Source organism: Lagopus muta, chromosome 12 (assembly GCF_023343835.1).
Source record: "Lagopus muta isolate bLagMut1 chromosome 12, bLagMut1 primary, whole genome shotgun sequence".
Classification (NCBI taxonomy): domain Eukaryota; kingdom Metazoa; phylum Chordata; class Aves; order Galliformes; family Phasianidae; genus Lagopus; species Lagopus muta.
Genome location: NC_064444.1, coordinates 2,848,143 through 2,864,533, shown reverse-complemented (window position 1 = coordinate 2,864,533; position 16,391 = coordinate 2,848,143). Strand labels below are relative to the sequence as shown.

At 42.9% G+C, this 16,391-nt stretch overlaps 1 protein-coding gene across 1 annotated transcript; it reads left to right on the top strand.

Moving 5' to 3' along the window:
• The first annotated feature begins 384 nt into the window (after window positions 1–384).
• On the top strand, window positions 385–13,553 carry LOC125699478 (uncharacterized). The gene is made up of 12 exons (XM_048959047.1): window positions 385–402; window positions 3,721–4,056; window positions 5,033–5,167; window positions 6,787–6,911; window positions 7,229–7,297; window positions 8,417–8,530; window positions 8,796–8,911; window positions 9,481–9,536; window positions 10,975–11,027; window positions 11,626–11,753; window positions 11,948–12,104; window positions 13,092–13,553. The coding sequence occupies exons 1-12, from the start codon at window positions 385–387 to the stop codon at window positions 13,192–13,194; spliced, it is 1,410 nt and encodes a 469-aa protein (XP_048815004.1). The 3' UTR covers window positions 13,195–13,553.
• The last annotated feature ends 2,838 nt before the right edge of the window (window positions 13,554–16,391 follow it).

Here is a 16,391-nt window from a genome sequence, read left to right as displayed (position 1 = left end):
CCGGAAGTGGGCAGGGTAGCGCCGCAGGAGGCGGAAGTTGAGCGCCCCTCACTGCGCAGACGCGGCGGCAGGCAGGACTCGCCGCTGGGATCAATGCGCATGCGCTGAAGACAGGCGGGTGCGTGTTGCGCGCAGCACGCATGCGCACAGCGCAAGGCGGATCGTCCTTGGCGCCGGCTGTGGGATGGGCGGGTAGTGCGCATGTGTTGGTGATGGAGCGCTTGGGGGAGCGGTGGGCTGCCTGATGGGCAGGGCGAGATGCGCTTCGTCCAGCTGTTGAAACGAGACATTTTCCTTCCCGATGTCTGAAAAAAGAGTTGTTTGTGGCTGAAGACGATATCTCTGAAACGAGATATCTGCGGTGTCGAAGGTTACAGAGCGAAGATGCACAAGGCAACTCAGGTAGAGAAGCCTGAGCTGCTGTGCTCCTATGGCCCTGAGACACCCAGGCACAGCTCTGCCACAGCCTGCTAACCTGCCACTGCCTCCTCAGCTCCAGGCAGCTGGGCCAGAAGTGTTTCTGTGAGCACATCCTCTGCCCCTTTGAAGCACTTGAAACCCCTTTGTAATCTGCCTCTGACAATGAGGTACAAAGCAGCTAACCTAGCACTGTGTGAGACGAGGGAGTATTTAAAGCACATTAAGAAGAAGCCTAAGGCTGGCATTATGACAGCTCAAACACACTTTTCCATCTTATTTTTCTTGTAGCATGAACACCATCTAGTGGGACATGGGCAGCAAGTGCTGATACACGCAATATAATACAGCTGTCTGTGTGCCTGTGCATGTTTCTATGCTTCTTTTCTTCCATTTCCTTCTTTTGCACCAAAATATTGGAGACTTCAGAAGGACTTGCTTTTGTATGTAATCTTCTATTTCCCAACAGATGGATTTCATACAGTGGGTGGAACTGTCTATCCCCAACTCTGCTATTCAAATGATAGCACACAGAATCACAGAAACACCAAGGTTAGAAAAGACCTACAAGATCATCCAGTCCAACCATCCACCTATTACCAATAGTACTCAGTAAATCATATCCCTCAGCACAAAATCCAAACGTTCTTTGAACACCTCCAGGGTTGGTGACTCCACCACCTCCCTGGGGAGCCCATTCCAGTGCCTACACACAAAAATCTATGCACAGAAAATCATAGAAGGTGATCTCTCTAACATTTTGTTTTCTCTCCATGTCATTCTAAATGCATTCTAAATTCCCTTATTAGTGGGACTGATATTTCATAATTTGCCACTGCAGTGTAACTGCTCTTGTCCACTGGATGGTGCATTGCTTGTTTCTGGAGGGCAGCTGGAGGGCATCTTAAAACATGTTGGAGTCATGCTGACCTTGGCAAGCAGTATGCATCTCTCCATATGTGAAAATAGAGGGAGAAATTATATAGACAAAGCAGTTGTTTAGCAACTAAAAAAATAATACTTACATATAATATCATGTGACATAAATACAGGCTGAAAATAGGACGTTTTCTCCCAGACCAGAGACTTCTCAAAGTTCAGGTCTTGCACTACACATGTGATTCTTGCTGGTGTTGGTGGATGTAGTTCTGAAAATCTAGATTCATTTGCAGCTCTTAGAGGGTTAGAGACCATGAGACCATGAACCAGTTTTTTTTTCTTGTAAGCTTTGATTTCTGTTCAAGAGAGCTCGGATAGGGCAAGGCAGCAAATCAGTCTGAAATTCACTTTGTTTCCTTCTCTGTATTTTTAGCACTGTGCAGGTTTCTCATTTCCTCCTGAACTCAAAACCAAACAAATCATCTGCACGTTTTACTTCCCACATTTTTGCTAAGCATGTGGAACAGGGCTTGGACAGATCTGTTTTAATAGGCAAATCATTGTTTTTGCCATGCTAAAAACATTACCAGACATGTCAGGACTTCGGTTCTTCTGCAAGTCCTGCTGTTTTGGAACCACCTCCCCAGCAAACAATACTGCCAAGATAAATTGTTTGTCAGAGATATATTCAAGTCCTCCAACAGATTACCTAAGAAATGTTGAAAAATAATGCTGCACAAAGCAAATTGTTTCCATGCTTCCTGTCCTTGTAGGAAGGAATGGAGTTTATCCCTGTTACAGATTCCGTAGAGACGGCTGCAATACCTTAACTGATGCACTGTTTAAACTGGGAGAGTTTTGGGATACTTCAGATATCAGAGGAACACATGAAATATGCATGCTCTGTTGTTCCTGCCCTCAGAAATGCAAATACTGACATTCAAATGATTTGTATGAGGACTCCAATGGTTTGGCAAAGCACAGTAAAACTGCTCACAGATTGCATGAGGCAAAAACAATTCAGCAGAATATGTCATTTCCCATAGGCAAGTCTCAAGACAAGTGTTGTTTAGGGTTTAATTATGCATGTTTGTAAAGTGCCAAAGATTTGTCACTTGTGTGGATTGTTGCTTGCCGAGTATTGCTTTGTGTCAATGTTTTCTTTAAATTTGAGCTAAAAATAAAAGCTGTTCTTCATAACACATTCCAATGCAACCTACGTCTGTACTGAGCCATTATCTGCTCTGCTGCAGGTGCGGTGATAACATTGTGACATAATCTATCTTGTGGCTGTTTTTAGCCATTGTATGGCATGATCTGAAATATGAAAATCACCTTTTTGTCTCTCTGGCTCTCTGTCTACCGTAGGTAGTTAACTTTAACACTTGCTCCTTGAGTATTAATTCAAGCAACGATGACTTACAGAAATAAACTTTTGAAACTCATTGCTGCCTTCTACTTTTTAGCTCCTTCATGTCTACTTTTGATGTCCATTGACAGCAATAAGGCAATACAGTCCAGCCTCAGAAAAGGGAAATTGTACAAATAAGGGAGATTTTTAAGAGGATAAAATGAACATCTAAGACAATACTTTTGAAAGATAGACAGACAGATAATCATTGAGGCAGAGTAAATGCACACACCAGTACCATAGAAGTCTATATACACGCACTGAGAAGTCTGTAGAGTTAACAGGGAGTCCAAACTAAATGTAAAAAGCATGAAATCTGAGAGCCCTGCCTTTCTTCAAAGCAAGATCAAGCTACACCTCAACCCTAAGCCTAACCATGACAGACTGGATCTTAGCTAATGTAGGGAAATGAGACAAAACGCTTGCTAACTGTCAGAGGAATAAAAAGGTCTATTGTGTGGTGAGCCAACAGGCATCAGAAAGTGAGGCTTCCAGAAATGGCACCTACCAAGGTGGCTGAAAGGATGCCTGCTGAGATTCTGCTTCATGGCTTGGATGAAGACTGCAGCTGAGTCATTTTTCTCCCCTTTGGCTGCAGCTGGCAGTGGGATGAAGCGAAGGACCCACTTAAGCTGGAAGCTGGATGAAACAGAGCCAGAAATCGAAATAGGAACTGAGATCCCAACCAAGGAGCTGGGAGCAGCCTCAGGTTTAAGGCTCAGAGCCACAGATTGCCCTGGGAAGGAGGAAACCACAGAAGCCACATCCCCTGCACCACACCAGCGGTGTGCCTCAACTTCTCTTTGGTTCCATCCAGCTGTGCAAAATGGGAGCTGAGATCATGTTTATTGGGAAAATAAGGAGAATGACAAGGATAGTAATGGCAATAATAAATGAACAAGTAAATAAACCGAGCAAATTCAACTTTCGATAACATTAGTAACGGTAATACTAACAGTAACCACTTCACAAATACATCAATAAACAAATGCCACTTCTATGCGTGACCTCAGAGCGCCGGCAGACAGGACGAGCCCTTAAGCAGCTTCGAGGCGGAGTTTGGCGACCGCCGGAACGATCGGCCCAGCTACGAAGCGGCTGTAGCTCCGTTCCGCGCCCCGCGCTGCGCTCCGCTCCGCTGCGCGATGTTGGCGCTGCTGGCGCTGCTGGCGGCCGCGCTGCTGGCGCTGCTCGGGGCGCGGCGGGCGGCTGCTCCCGGTGCCTGGGTCCCGCTGAAGCGCTGGGCCTTGGGAGGTCTTTTGCTTCTCTACGGCGCCTGGAAGCAGCGGGCTGCCTGCGGAGGAGCAGCGGAACCCCGGAGGCCGCGTCTGCTGAGTCCCGACCCCCACGTGAGTGGCCTGATGTGCCCCAGAGCGACTCGCTTCCCCGGCACCTCGTCTATCTCTCTGGCATCCCGTTTCCCTGGCACCTTTTTCTCTGGTACTGCTTCGCCTGGCACCTATCTCCCTGGCGCTCCTTTCCCTAGCATCCTCATCTCCTTGGCATCCCATCTCTATGGCACTCTTTTGACTGGAGCCCCATCTCCCCAGCACTCTGCCCAAATGCATTCCAACCCCAGGACCCCCATCCCCTGAGAGACCCACTGCATCCCAATGCAGTGCCATCCCCAGGACCCCTATCTCCTCAGATTCCCACTGTGTCCCAGTGCATGCCATCTCCAGGACCTCCATCCTCTGGGTTGCTCATTAATCTAGCATAACCTGTATTCACACTCCCCAGGACTTCTGTGTGTGGGACTCTCATCCCTCAAGGGCACACACCCCTCTGCATCCCCTGCACACCAGCACCTTGCATCCCCCTGCATCAGAAGCTTCCTTCCCCTGCATCCCAATGCTGGGCTTCACTCACTACCCAATCTTGAACCTGCACCCTTTTTCTCCCCTATGCACATCTCTGGGATGGCAACATGGGCATGTCACCTTGGTTGTACCTCGCAGGTAGAAGTGGAGTTGTGGATTTCTGTGCCTAAACGTTCTTGAGACTTGAGATGTTAACAGTGCCATTACTTGGTAATCATGGCAGTGAAGTGCTGGGTTTCTTATGGCAAGAAGCTCACTTTGCACGAGTATCATAAAATAATTACGGTCCCTGGTTAAACTTGCTTATCACCTGCTCTATCTCTTCTTCCTGACAAGTACATGGGCAAAGGAGAAAGGAACAATGCTTTTAATCTAATGAAAAATGTGGTATTAGATACAGAAAGTGAAAGTAAAGTCCTGTTCCTGAGGAAAAAACACGGAAAACAAAGCATGGCTCTCTTTCTCCCCCTCCAGCCTGAGCCGAGATCTGTTTCCTTTTCCCTAGGCACTTGATTCAGTTTACTTCACGGGCTTTGCAGAGACCAACAAGAGCTTTGTGATTGCTCGTCTTGCCAAGCGTCCCAATGGCATCTGTGAGATGTGGCTCTTCCTGAGGGTGGATGGAATAGGAGAGTTTGAAGTAAGTGGTGGACATTCAGTGCTTAAGTCCTATTGCTATGCTAGGAACCCAAGTGAAAATTAATCACAGAACCATTAAGATTGGAAAAGATCATAAAGATCATCTAGTCTAACAGTCAACCCATCACCACCACGCATGTGTCTTCATTGATGCTGTGCTGAGAAACAAGTGGAAACTGTTGGTGATAGGTGGGCAGTTGGGCTGGATGGTCCTGGAGGTCTTTTCCAACCTCGGTGGCTCTATGATTCTATGATTAACATTCTAAACCATCAGTACTGCTACAAGGCAGTTACATGTGTTGCATGATCTTGTCTTCTTGAAACACCCCATTAGAATTCACTTCCAGTGAGCACAACAATCACTGGCAGAAAAACAAACCTTGAGACCTGTTGTCTTCTCAAATGTCTCATTAAGATAAGTGGCAACAGACATTAAGGAAAGAAAGCTGTTCATGAACCCCATCAGGCTCCAAAACTGAATGCAGTCAATCCACGCATGGGGAATAGAATGGTGCTCCAGTAGATAAATTGCATTTCACTTCCGTGAATTCAGTGGATTACTCCTTGTGTGTAATTTTCAGGGCAGGTATCTGATATTCACTGTTTTGTTTTGTTTTTTCCCCAGTAAGTGCACTAAATATAACATGTTGTCTAAAAAAATATCTTGGTAAATCATCTTGGAAGTATTTGAGCATTCAGTCTTTGTGATAATGTGCTGCGTGTGGTTAATAAGCAGTGCTGTACAGCTATGGTTGTTTTTTCCCCTTTCTGTAATGAGTGAATGCTATAAAACTGTTGTGGAAGCGTCTCTTTCAACGAGAAAGGAGGGCTTTTAAGGAGTTAGATATACATCTGCTTCATTCATCCTAACAGGAAAACAGTATTAATCAAATATTTTACTTGTGGATTTTCTTTTTGTCAGTAGCTGACTCTGTGGTGAAGGAAAAGAAAAGATCTGGCCTAAATCCGTTTGCACCTTACCAATACTTTTACATTCACAAATTTGCTTTGCTAAGTAGCCATGACCAGGGAGCATCCTATTCACAGTAAACCACAGAAGTGAAGATTGATGTGCATTATTAGGTTTCCTAGTACTGTGTAGCTGTGGCTTTATTATTTGCAACTGCAGCCAAGCTATATATACCCTATACCCTTTCTTATAGCAGCAGGGATAAGAGCTCCTTCAGGAAGCTGACAACCTTAGGAAATAAGGCATATTTTTCAAAGAGCAGCTGACGAGCTTTGAGAACTTGCAAGCACTAAAAATCTAAAGCATGTTTAAAACAAAATCATCTGTTTCATCATAGTCAGCCTAAAAATAACTTTTACCCCCCAGAGCTTCACATTGGCTTGGGTCTAAGCATGAGCTGGGCTGTTACAGTGGTTTTCCTACGCACAAGTAGTTCAGTTGTATTATCTGAAGCAATAACAAACTATCTGAAACTCCAATATTTTAGATACAATTTTCTTTTCCAGTATGTGGCTACCAAAAAGCAGACAGAGCTGAAAAGCCAATTCAATCTGATGTTACTCCTGCAGAGGGCTGTCACAGTGGGAATTCACCTGTGTTGCACCTCCAGAATTGGGTTAAACAAATGTTTTCCTGAAATGTCTCTTTAGCACCCACAGCACCCAAACATGATGGTGAAAGATGAATCTGAAGAGATTTGGAGTGGAGGAGGGCTCACTATTGAATACTTAGAGCTCCAAGCACGCTGGAAAATAAGCTTCAATGGATTCCTCAGGTATTACAGCACTGTGGGCTCATACATGTGAAGCCAAGGCTTCTTGAACACTACCTGGAAAACTAATTAACAGGCTTGAACCAAAAGCTACTTGGTACCAATAGCATGCATTGCCTTCTATGCATTGAAAATACAGCTGGTAGGATCCACATCCAGTTCTATTCTCTGCTTCTTCACTGCAATGGAGTATTACTGTCCTTCTTTAGCACACAATGACACCATTCTTCTGCAGTGTCTTCTGTTGATTCCAGTTTCAAATACATAAAAAATGTCACCTGTTTAGAAGTTATACAGAATTATGGTGCTTTCTCTTATAGAAAAGGACCCTACCGACAGCAGTGGAGTGAAGAAGAGGGAGAACTTGTACCGGTTAAATTCTCTTTTCAGTAAGAGCATTTCAGTTTGCTTTGGTTTGTATTGTGGGTTTGTGGTTAAAGATTTGGTTCTTCAGTATATCCTTGAGGAAATGAAAGCAAACTGACTGCATAGTGAGAACTTCAGTATTTGTTATTTAGGCAGTTATCGTACCAAAGAATTCTATGTCTGGTGTTTTTGTCTTTGGAGAAACTGCTTTAAAAGGAATTTAGTTCTATGGTCTCAAAATACACTGGTCCTTCTGTTTCTTGGAGAGGGAATGGCTGTTTATGAGGGTAGATAGTGATAGGACAAGGAGGAACGGTCTTAAACTGAGGTGGGGGAGGTTTAGGTTGGATATTAGGAGGAAGTTTTTCACCCAGAGGGTGGTGATGCACTGGAACAGGTTGCCCAAGGAGGCTGTGGATGCCCCATCCCTGCAGGCATTCAAGGCCAGGCTGGATGTGGCTCTGGGCAGCCTGGGCTGCTGGTTGGTGACTCTGCACATAGCAGGGGGTTGGAACTAGACCCAAGCAACAGTTATAGAATGATTCTAGCATGTATTTGGATAAAAGCTCTGCTCATACAACTAGGAAATAGTATGCAAGATAACCACCCCAAACCCACAATCTCTATTTGAAAATATATATTTGTGGCTTTATTTCTCTTATTCCCATAGGTATTGTTTTCACAGGGTCATGTGTCCAAAGTAATTCATGCCATCCTTGTCTCTGCTTTCTTATTCTGCCATTGCTTTTCAGCAGTGCAAATGATTTATGGACTGTTTGCCTGATTAAAAATGATTTGCTGTCGGAGTAGCACAGCATTTCTGGCATCATTCCGCATTTATACCTCTGAATAGACTGAATGAAAGAAAGCATCATCCTTTTACTTGAGGCTCTGCCCTTCCAGCTTCCCTTGTTAGGTAATCTGCTGACCCTTGTTAAGCCATTCTGCAGAATATGGTACCCATTCTCTGTTTCCTTTTGTTTGTTTTCTTGAAAAGTAATAGCATATTAAAAATGGAAAAGATCAGAAATTTTCAAACACCATAACATGCAAAGAGCATCCCTGGAGTAGCAAGTGCACAACTTGGCCTAATGTGACCTGCAAGCTGATAACAGCTTTTGCTTTTTCCCTTCTTTTCCTAGTTGGGAGAACTCTACAGAAGTGTTCAGCTTCCGTGATGACAGTCATCCCAGCACATTTGCCCATGCTTTTGCCCAGGAACCATGGACCATCGAGTTCTTCCAAAGGGTCAAAAAGTGAGAGGCAAGAATAATGTCTTCTGGGGTTAGTTATTACTCTACAGACTGCTGCAAGGGTATGCCTGTGTGTTCTAACACGCATTTAGCAATAGCTGGGATATCTGAAAGTGTTTGCTGACGTGTAGGATCTGACACAGCTGTGATCTAGATGCTCTGAAACCTTCATTTTTTGGATGCGCATCCATCAGATTGGCACTGTGGTTTCTCTAATAGAAGCCATGTTGATTTTGCCGATGTTGATTCGAGCTTTTCTTTCTTACAGACAAAGGGAACAACATTTCCGACATGAGCAGTGGGGCCAGTCTGTTGGAGAAATTGAAATAAAAAATCATGAGAAAACCAAACTTTCCCTCAAAGGTGTTCGGAGCCACTCTTACGGTAACAACAGCAGAAATTTTCCCCTTGTTCACCTCCAGTAGACTCCAGTAGGGATTAAGTCACTCCAAACCACTCATCCCATCTCCTCACCTCCTTGAAGCCTGGTGCTCCTCCAGGTGACAGCATGCCTCTTTAAGAGAGGCATGGGATGTAATTTCACTGTAGAGACTTGTGATGGAGAGGATGAGGCCCATTCAGCCTCCTGGCCTGACACACTCAGAACTGTTAATTTAATTTTATCTTTTGAGACATTTTCCTGGTTTTGGTCAAGATAAACCTTTCCTCAGTCTGACTCGACATGTTACTCTGCTTCTCTTTCAATTATGATGGCCTTGACCCTGCACATACCAGAGGGGTTGAAACTAGATGATCATTATGGCCCTTTTCAACCTGGGCCATTCTATGATTCTATGATACTCCATGGCTGTTCTGGAGCCCAGCACGTACTCATCATGTATCAGTTACTGCAGGACTACTTTATCTGAAGTCAATGTCAAGTCAGATACTGTTCCTTCATGTTTTCCAGCCATGGTGTACTTTACATTGGATGATTTTGTTCTGTTTTGCAGGTGTCCGGAACTGGTCTGAGATCTACCGTTATGTCATGATTTTGGCACGTTTTGAGGTAGATATGAGCATGCCAGTATGCTCCTTCACCATGGCACTACTGATGTTTCTGAATTTATCAGTTACATTTAAATATCCAGACATAACATGCTGGGAGCATTCACAGTGTGCAATCAGAAATTCTAAATGTTGCCATCATTAGCACATGTCAGTGATGGGTGCAGATCTCAAAAAGCTGAGCCATGTGTTTGAAAATTAATATATATTTTTTCTACACTGGCTTAACTAAAAATTGTTTTGATAACTTGAAACTGTTTGTTTTGGCTTTTTAAGATAAAATTAGACAGCTTTACTGGACAGATTTTCTCCTGCTACAGATACCCAAGAGCTCGGAGGAGGTGATGCAATGCTGATTCACAGCCTGAGATATTTGAAGGCATCTTAAGCCTTCATGACAGCAGTCAGCAAATATTTCTGTCCATGCTCAGCTCTAATTCCCTGCTTTGCTATGGTGGTTGTGCTGGAGGAGCGGCTGCTGAGAGCACAGCCTGGGGAAATTCTGAACCCTGGCATTCCAGGCTGGCATGCAACCTGAGCAGATTGCTTCTGAAAAGGCATAAAGATGTCTGTTATATTCAGCATTACATGAGTTGAGACTGAAAGCAGAATAAAAATTCTTGCCCAGACACATGCAGGCCAGCAGAAAAACACACCTTGGAAATTCCCACATACGTGCAGATCCAGTTGCTGCTGGGATCTAACTTATGCCTGTGTACCTTTTAATAAGATTGTGGTTTTGCACTGTGATGTGCACAATCGGTCAGTAACCTCTCCCTTTTCTTCATAGTTATTCAGGACTCAAAATAACTGCTGCTCTACCCCTCCTAATTAAAAGCCATCTAACTGTTTATTAAGAAACAATTAAAGTTAATCACTGATTGAAATTTGGAGTCCTTACATCTCGATGTCTGTACAATTAAAAAACTGCAGCATGGGCTTTTATTTACCTCCAAGCAGCCCAAGTGGAGCATGAAGAGATTCAGACTCAAGAATGGAATAGAAATGAATAAAAACATGAGAATCTAGTTCCTCCTTATTTAACATTTTTCCTGTATGCTGCTTTAAAGCGTGGAGTAATATAGGTTAAAAGAGATATCTTGTCAAAGAACATTTGCAACTGTGAGAGGTGGCTCTGCAGTTCTGAACACAGCAAGCTGAGGTTTCTGCAGTCATTGTTTCCCTTCTTCTCTTATGTCTGCTTTCTGTGGACTTTCAGATGTCCTTAATGTCCTTAATTTGCCCTCAGTTAGTTTATATTCCTGGATTTTCATTTGCAGCCACACTTACAGAGAAAATGGACTGAGAAGAATTAAAAGTAATAAGTAATAGTGTGCTGCATAACCTGACTTGAATCCAATGTCTTCTAGGTCTTCTTGGTCAAATCAGCATACAACTCATGTCAATCAGACCGCTTTTCTTTTATTCCTGTCTTTCAGGATGGGACTGCAGCACATTTAACAGTTATAAACATGCCTGCTACCACAACGAAGTAAGTAAACCAGGAAGTTTGCCCTGATGAAAACACACATCTCTAAAGTGACAGAAGTTGCTCAGCAAGACAGCTGTGTGCACATTCTTGCTTTGAACCCACCTAGCCAGATTTCCATCCACACCCTCTTTTTCATGCTCTCCACTCCCTCAGTCCAATTTTCCAGCTGCAATTAGTTATAAGGACAGCTTTTACCTCCAATTACTTCCTTTCCTTTCAATTACTTTTGGGCTGCTGCAGCTGTCTTTCTTACTGTCTAGAGGACTTAGAGGTAGAAATTGAGCACTTGCTCACTATTGTTGAGCCTAATGTTATGTTTCTGAATGGTGGGGAGCTTCAATCCTCTCATTTCTGACTCCAGCTCTGTGACCAAGTGTGACCAAATGACCTGCTTTTCCTTCTTGCAATCCTCATCTTCTTTCCTACTTCCATGGCCACCCCTGTTCAACATTTGCAAGATCCCACAATACAACCATTTTTATGCTGCTGGCCAGGAATGGAGGCTATACTCAAAGCTGAGCTCCCCTGGAAGGTCAGCACGTTGATTCATTTGAGCTTTAGCTGAACTTTTGTTCTGCTCCATTTCTTTCCTCTTCAGCCTCACTGTAGGTTATGTCTTTTTCCCTGATGGGAAGAAGGCTGGGATTGAGTGGTCCAATGCCTCGCTGGCTGAAATGGCTGATGATGGTGTAATCAAGGATGAGTACAGAGTCAGTTTTACTGCTGGTAAGTGACACATATATTTGAAAATATGCCTTGATCAAAGTTCCTTCTCAATTTACAAAGCAAAGAGGAAAACTACTGCTCTTTGGAAAAGCATAAGAAAAAATCTATATGCAAAAATAGTAGATGTTGTGAATTTTTGAGATTAAACACAATTGGAGTCTGGAAACATTCTTCCTTTCTTGCATTTATGAAAGGTGGCAAGCACTTTGATGTTTCTGCAAGGCTGGACAAGCAAGCTTGCCCTGTGGTGTACAACGGCCTGACTGGAAGAGGTGTTTTCCATGAGTGCATTGCAGATTTCCAACTGGATGGGTTAACACAAGGCTGGGGCTTGGCTGAATTTTATTACAGGTAAAATAATTACAGAACTTTTTTTTTTGCAAGCAGGAAGAGGTAAAGAATTCCTATTTTCCCATATTGTCCCACGTAGCTACAGCTCCGCAGATAATGGATTTTCTGTTTGGCACAAGGAAGTGTTCTTTGTTTAATGCTTGATGTGTTTGTTAATTTTACAATTACGTGTTATTTGAAAAAGAACGATTGCACAAGCACTTTGTGCATGCAAACAAACCATAGACACTTGTTCAATTGCTTGCTTTATAGCTTTATATAGGTTTTTATATAGGTCTCCATATAGGTTAACGAGTCCTTGGATGTTTTACGAAGAGCAACATTAGGCACATCCCAAATAGAATGAATCCTCTATCTCAAAGAGCAGGCTGACCATTTACAAGGCAAAATGTGTTGACACAAAAATCTGTCAGCACAGAGCAGATAAATGTTTAGAAAATCAATATAGCAATGCCTTTTATAGGGGAAAGGATTATATCAACAAAATCTGTGTTTCTTGGTGAATTGCTGTTTCTCCTGCGACATGATTACAGCAATTTTTTACTGCAGCCTTTTCCCTTTTGAATCTTTTCTCTCATAAAAAAAAAAAAAAGGCAAGTTTGCTTGTTTTCATTTAGATTGCTTTTTAAAATAAACACTGATTCTTGGCTGTCAGAGGAGATGCCGTAGATGACACTCAGAAAATTGAGTGCTCAGCTTCATCTGATAACCAGACACTTCTAAAGCACATAAAACAGGGCACTACACCCCCAAGAGGCACACTGCTTGAACTTGTAAGCTGTGGATTGTAGCTGCTGCCAGGTAGCTGCTCCACTCCATCCATGAGCCACCTGGCAGATTTTTAGGCAGTCTACATATGGCAATGCTGACAAAATCCATATAGGCTCCTCTTCTGTGTCTACTTCCAAGTGAAAATCATGTCAGAAATTAAAAGATGGCAATCTGGTTCTTCCCTCTCACCATTCAGCATCCTTGCTTTTCTTGCAGGGATGAAGCCGCCCAGAGGGTTCCCAAGTTGCAGCTTGGTTCCAACACTGAAGGCCCAGACCTTTCCTCCCTGCACCTTGTGAGCAATGGCTCTCTTCTGTGAGCACCCGCAGGCTTGTCCTAATGGTGTTAGCAGGCGGCAGCTTTCCAGAAATGTTATTTCCAGCAAAATGCACAATTCTGAGACACGTTGTCACAGGATGTTCTGGAGGTCAGTGATATAAAGGGATTTGCAGAGAAATGAGGAACATTTTGTGTTGCTAACCTTGGTGCCTGGAGGTGATGGAGAAGAAATCTCTGCATGGCTGATTGAAAAGCTCAGGCTTTTGGTATTTTTCCTGACTTGTCATTTGCTCTCCAGTGTGAACAGCAGGGCACAGGGCAGCATGGATCTCTGACCCACATAGCAGTTCCTCTGCTCTTTCAGCTTTGATTTTCAAATAAAAGCTCTGTCTGTCTGAACTCTGGTTGGTGTAGTCATTAAAGCATGGGCATAAGCTACTACAGGAAACTACACTGTTTGATAGTCTTTAACTGTATGTGAAGTCAAACTGGAAGAATTAGGAAGAAACACATCTGAATGGGCTGTCCTCTAGTAATAGCATTTATTTATAGACTAATTAAATATGTGACACAAACACATTTTTTGATTGTGTGTAGGGAATGCAGAGTCTGGTAGTTCAGTTTCAATGATAATCTGAATATCTCATCATTCACTTGAACTTAGATGCCATATTCATCACAGAATGCAGGATACTCACTGATAGTTGCTGGTCCATGTAACCTACAGTCCATTCTCTGCCTAGTTATATCTTGCCATTATGTACTGCAAATTAAGCATACTTACAATATGTCAAGACAGAAGAGAGTCATGTGGAAGATTATGTATAAAAATCATATATATGTATACACACGTTCCATGCATATTCATAATTCCTGCTTACTTCAATAAGGAAAGAGACTTTAAAGAAGATGTTCTCCTTTTTGAGGAAGTTCTTGCACTTATTACTACAGCGATGTTATCTGCAGAAGAGAAATCCAGTGCTTAAATATAAAATTGTCAAGCCTATGTATACTGTGGCAATGATTTCTTATTCAAATTTGCCCAATTGGAGTTGAGGCACATATGGCTGCTGTCAATTATTCGGCCCTCCCAGTCAGCAGTTTCTCAGGGCTGTGGTTCCATACTGGTGGAACTGGTGTTTGTGAATTGGACTCTACAAATTTGGCTGTGGAGCCCCTCTTTGCACCCTGGGCCATTGGCTGTGTGCACGAGGCAGCACTGTGACTGCATCCCTTTTGGGACTGCCATTGATTCAGAGCTTTGGATTCTGGCTGCTCTTTTATAAATACATCTCTAGTTACAGTGGTATTAAGAAACGCATTCTTGGGAGTCATGCACAAATTTAAAGGTGTCTTAAATCTGCCTGTGCTCGGGAAGTCTCAGTGCACTGAAACAGGGAGCTTCTAAATTATTCGAGACAGTGGTACTTTGACAGAAGCAAAGGCTTTATGCCTCTTTTTACACATAAGAAATCAGTCAAATGGGTAATTTTAGGAAGGTTAGAAAAAACATCAATGTTGTACATCACAGTCTGTTCCTACTAAGTATGTGGATTGTTTTTGCTATGATCTCAGGAACATCTGCTACTTCTTTCTGTGGAGTTTTTGTCACCTCTCACTTTTCTTTCCCTTTTTCTTTAGATTTAAATATAAAAATTTAGAAGAAGAAATATAGGTATGTAAGCAAGCAAAGACTTCTGAGGCATGCACTTCAGCCAGAGAATATAAATAATGAGAAAAGCTGTTAATTGTTACTCCAGATCGATATTTGAAGACGTTTCTATACAAATATTCCCTGCCCAAGTCGTGAGCTAAAAATCCTTTCCATCGAGCAAGGAATCTGTCTGACTGTTTCTAGCTTGCTGTAACAGAGCTACAGCTATAGCTATGAACGCTGTGGGGCAAATGGCAGCTATATCCCCCAGAACATAATCTCTGAAGTTCTGTGTTCCTACAGTGAGGAGGTAAAAGAGGTTGATGCAGCCTTCATTCCTCCCCTTCCACATGTTTTACTTGTTTCTTTTGGTTCCAGTGGATGGAGAATTAGAGTACTCCTGAGTTCAGTTTAGAAAAGTTCAAGTAGGGTACAGAAAATGATTAATAAAGTTTGGAGCTGGCAGGTTTATTTGCCAGGTGATGAACTACTGGTAAGGTATTTCAGCTTGAAGGACTGAAAAAATGGCTCTTGGGGGTTTTCTCCATGGATTTTAAATTAGTTTATAGTGAGCTTGTGTCCAGGACACATGGAAGAACTTATTTAATTTAAAATAAATCTACCAAGCCCCACGCTTTGACCATATGAAGTGGTCCTTCTCTTGCGGCTCCTTTCTCAGTGGAAAAATCCACCTTGGGAAATGCTTCTGCAGCCCAAAAGCATTAATTTTGAGCAAAAAAAAAAAGCAGTAAATGGAGGAAAATCCTGGCCAGAAGTGAAATGTAGCATACAATCTGCTCTCGTCCGGCACAAACTGGGGCAGCTGGAGCCTGGGCAGGATGAGTTGCTCTCCAGCATCCCTGCTTTACACATCTGGGAGGAACCAAGCACCTGTAATTCCTGCTGCTGTCAATGGGCCAGTGCCTGATACGGCAAAATGCTTGCACAGAATGCTTGCACGTCCCAATGGAGCTCATGTGCATGTTAAATTTCAAGATTCAGGCAGTGGTAACGAGGTCATTTAGAGGCTGTCAGCCTCCAAACTAAGCATTTCCCATCAATCTGGCCTTGGCTACTGATGTCTACCACAGTAAATATTTTACTAGGCTTATTTATTTCCCTTCCTTTTTGCAGTCTTTCATGTATGCTTATGCATAAAGGTCCTTTGCTGTGACGCTGTATTTCAATGACAAAAAGAAGGAAAAAAAAGAAAGAAAAAAAAGCCCTTTTTCTGTTTGGATTTATGGCTTAGCTTTATAGTTATTGAAGCAAAGTGACTGATTAACTAAAGCCCAGGGAGTTCCACAATCTATCAAAAAAAAAAAAAAAAGCCTGCTATGGCTGCATTATCTCTGCAAAGCAACCAATTATTTCAAAAGTAGACTTTTCCCTCCATGAAAACAAGCCAAGTGACTCAAAGACATACCAGACGTAGTGGCTGATAACCACCCACTCCCTTCTCATATTTACTGGAACCCAACTGCCTCTTACTCCCTCTTGTTTACCATAAAAAGCCACATTAGTCTTATTCCATCCAAAATTGCTCTTCCCTAAACTGTGTCATTTTATATTGCTGTTGCTCT